Here is a 3,511-nt window from a genome sequence, read left to right on the forward strand (position 1 = left end):
ATTTGATAATGTTTTTAATTTTCTTTTTAAAGAATATTGTGTTATATAAAAAAAGATAATTTTTTTAGTGAATAATTATTGAACTAAATGTCAATGCTTTTTAAGAATACTTACAATTAGTAGTAATTCATTCATGCAATTGATCACTAACTTTTAATTACTAATTATTATTGGTCTCCGATTTTTTAAGCGTCATCAAAGTACTTATATTTTTATTTATTATGTTTTCAGATGGAGATTATAGAAGGAAAAAAAGATGGATCTCAATTGTATGTTTATAATAATTATAGCTATTGTAAGGATAATAGATATGATAATATTTATCGATGCTCAAAACGCAGAACTGAGCATTGTTCTGCTGTATTACGAAATGAAGAAGAATATTTATTTTTGGATGTAATGCACAATCATCCGGAAGAGCTATATATTATAGAAATTAGTCATATGAAGAAACAAATGATTCAATTATGCAAAGAAACGACAAAACCTTTCAAAGTTATATTTGATACAGTATGCCGCACTAATTTATTAGCTGGTGCATACATTTCATATAATAGTATGAAAACCATTTTCAGCCGTGAAAGAGCAAAATCACGCTCAAATATTCCAAATGATTTATATTCTTTGCACCAACAATTAGAGATGTATGAACCTACACGTAGCATTTATAAAGGTTGTGCAACATCAATCGATAACAAAATAGCACTTATTTTTAGTAATAATACTCTATTAAAGTTATTATCCGAAGCAAGTGAAATTTTTGTAGACGGAACATTTTCCGTAAGTAAATTAGATATATGTATATATGGATACATATATATATGTATATATATTTTATGTATATATATGTACATATAGACATAGACGTATATAGTTATTATTTTATAATATTTACAAATAATATATACATACATTTATAGGTTGTGCCAAAACGTCCAAATATCACTCAATTGTATAGTATACATGTTCGCATTGCTGATATGGTAGGTATTATTAAAAACTTTAATTGTAATATGTATTGAAATATATGTATCATACCTAGATAGTTATTAATATAATTCACTATTTCAACATTTATGTTGAGCATTATCAGTAGCTAAAAAGATATAGGATAATATAAGATATAAGTACCAATTTCTTTACATATTCCTATTATAATAGAGTATATTTATAATAAGGATAATAAGATTACACTAATTATAACTAAAACTTTAACATGCAAAAAAAGAATATCTATTATTATTATGTTTATATTACAAATTTTATTATTATTTACAAATTAAATTTTTAAAAATGTTCGGGGTTAAGAAAAAATATAAAAAATTTAAAAATAAGAATTTTTACTTTAATTGCTTTACTTTCTAATTATTTTCCTTTTGTTTCACTTCTTCTTTTCGCATTTCCTTTTTATCATTCAGTACAAGCAGAATAGTCGGTTGCTGAATACTATCTGTGAATTTTATAAACTATTTTATTATAGGGCATAGCAGTAGTTTTTGTGCTATGTGAAGTACGTTCTGTCTCTTTATACAAGGCAATGTGGCAGAAAATCGTGTCACTTGCACCTGGCTTAAATGAAAATCTAAAATTCATTATGGCGGATTATGAAAAAGCAGCTATGACAGCTATGAATCAGCAATTTCCATCTGCCTCTATTCATGGTTGTTGGTTTCATTATTCACAGGTACATTTAATATAATTACAACAGTAACTAACATTTAATTATACATTATGTTAATAATAAATTCATTTTTTTGTTTTAGGCGCTTTATAGAAAATGGCGACGCCTACAGCTAAATAGTGCACTTCGCGAATTGTTATCCATGGCTATGTCTATGGCATTAGCACCTAGTTCTTTATTTTCAGATTCATTAAATATTATGCAAAATATTGCAGATCGTGTTTCTGAAACTTATCCAAATGTATTATTATTTATGGCTTATTTGCGAGGCACTTGGCTACCTATTGCATCCAAAGTATCTGTACATAATTGTCCCGTTCGTACAAATAATTTAGTGGAAAGTTTCCATCGCACTGCAAATCAAAAAATTGGTACAGCTCATCCAAATTTATGGGTATTTTTAGGTATGTGAATAATGTATGTGTGTGTGTGTGTGTGTGTGTGTGCGTGCGTGCGTGCGTGCGTGCGTGCGTGCGTGCGTGCGTGCGTGCGTGCGTGCGTGCGTGCGTGCGTGTGTGTGTCTATATATATGTATATATACGTATTGTAAATATTATGTATGTCAAATATTATATATAGTATATATATGGTTATACAATATACATGTATAGAATATCTTAATAATTATTAGCATCTTAAATATACTTCTTGGAATATATAGAGGTGTACTGGAAGGTGTAGAGGGAAATTTGTGTTAAATTGCACGAAGAGGACTATTATGTGACGATAATAATTTTGTCCAGACGCTTTGGAGATTTTAAGGTCAAAAGAAAACATATAGTTGCTTTTAAAAAAATATGTAAATGTTTACATATTGTTTTTTGAAAGCATCTGTAGGTTTTTTTTATACCAATTGAATCATTTTATTATTTGGTACATAAAAGTATCCAAGTAAAGTTATCGAAAAATTAATACTTTCCAAGATATTTCATGATTTATCATGCCATAAATTTTAATTTTTTAATAACTTTACCTTTATACTTTTACGTACAGAATAATAAAATGAATCGATTGGTATAAAGAAAACCTACAGATGCTTTATAAAAAAAATATGTAAACATTACATATTTTTTTAAAAGCAACTATATGTTTTCTTTTGACTTTGAAAAAAACTCCAAAGCGCCTGGACAAAAATTATTATCGCTACATGATAACCCTCTTTGTAACGTGCAATTTTGTTTACACAAATTTTTTATAAACTTTTTAGATTCCAAGATAAGGTGCTAAGTTATTAAGACATTCTCTGTATAAAAGGTGTCCCGAAATTCGCGAATCAAAATATCGTAGCAAGAAAGTCTTCGAAAAATTAAATAAAAAAGTTATTTGTAAGTTATTTGTGTTTTTATTTTAGTAGTTTTTACGCGCGTGAAGTGCGCAACTACTGACGCATTCATGTATGTACATGTTTTTGTTTAATCGTTATCTATAATTGGCTAAATTTAATTCTTATATCTCAAAAATTATTGCTTAAAATAAAAATTTACAAATAACTCTCTTACTTAATTTTTCGAAAACTTTCTTGCTATGATATTTTGATTTGTGAATTTCGGGATACCCTGTATAGATATATACATATGTACAATGTATGTACAATGTATGTACAATGACATAACTTAATTTTTTTATAGAACATTTGTCGGAAATTATAACAAACCAAGAAATTGATTATTCTCGCTTGCAAAATAATGTACGTGTTAGACGAACACGCACACGATTTAATAAACAAAGAAATATTCAAATTAAAGAAGGGCAAAGTGCTCTTATAAATGGTGATATTTCTTTAGAACATTTTTTACGTATGTTTTCACGATTTAAGATCGGAAGAGCACA

At 27.5% G+C, this 3,511-nt stretch overlaps 1 protein-coding gene across 1 annotated transcript in view; it reads left to right on the plus strand.

Moving 5' to 3' along the window:
* Window positions 1-231: 231 nt before the first annotated feature.
* LOC105461175 overlaps window positions 232-3,511 on the plus strand; it is a 28,098-nt gene continuing 24,818 nt past the window's right edge. Inside the window, exons 1-5 of the mRNA XM_011707660.1 lie at window positions 232-780; window positions 921-983; window positions 1,481-1,684; window positions 1,764-2,085; window positions 3,310-3,477. Of these exons, the coding sequence (XP_011705962.1) occupies window positions 232-780; window positions 921-983; window positions 1,481-1,684; window positions 1,764-2,085; window positions 3,310-3,477 (1,306 nt within the window). The remainder of the gene's footprint in view (window positions 781-920; window positions 984-1,480; window positions 1,685-1,763; window positions 2,086-3,309; window positions 3,478-3,511) is intronic.

Source organism: Wasmannia auropunctata, unplaced genomic scaffold (genome assembly GCF_000956235.1).
Source record: "Wasmannia auropunctata unplaced genomic scaffold, wasmannia.A_1.0 LD336101.1, whole genome shotgun sequence".
In the NCBI taxonomy this organism is placed as follows: domain Eukaryota; kingdom Metazoa; phylum Arthropoda; class Insecta; order Hymenoptera; family Formicidae; genus Wasmannia; species Wasmannia auropunctata.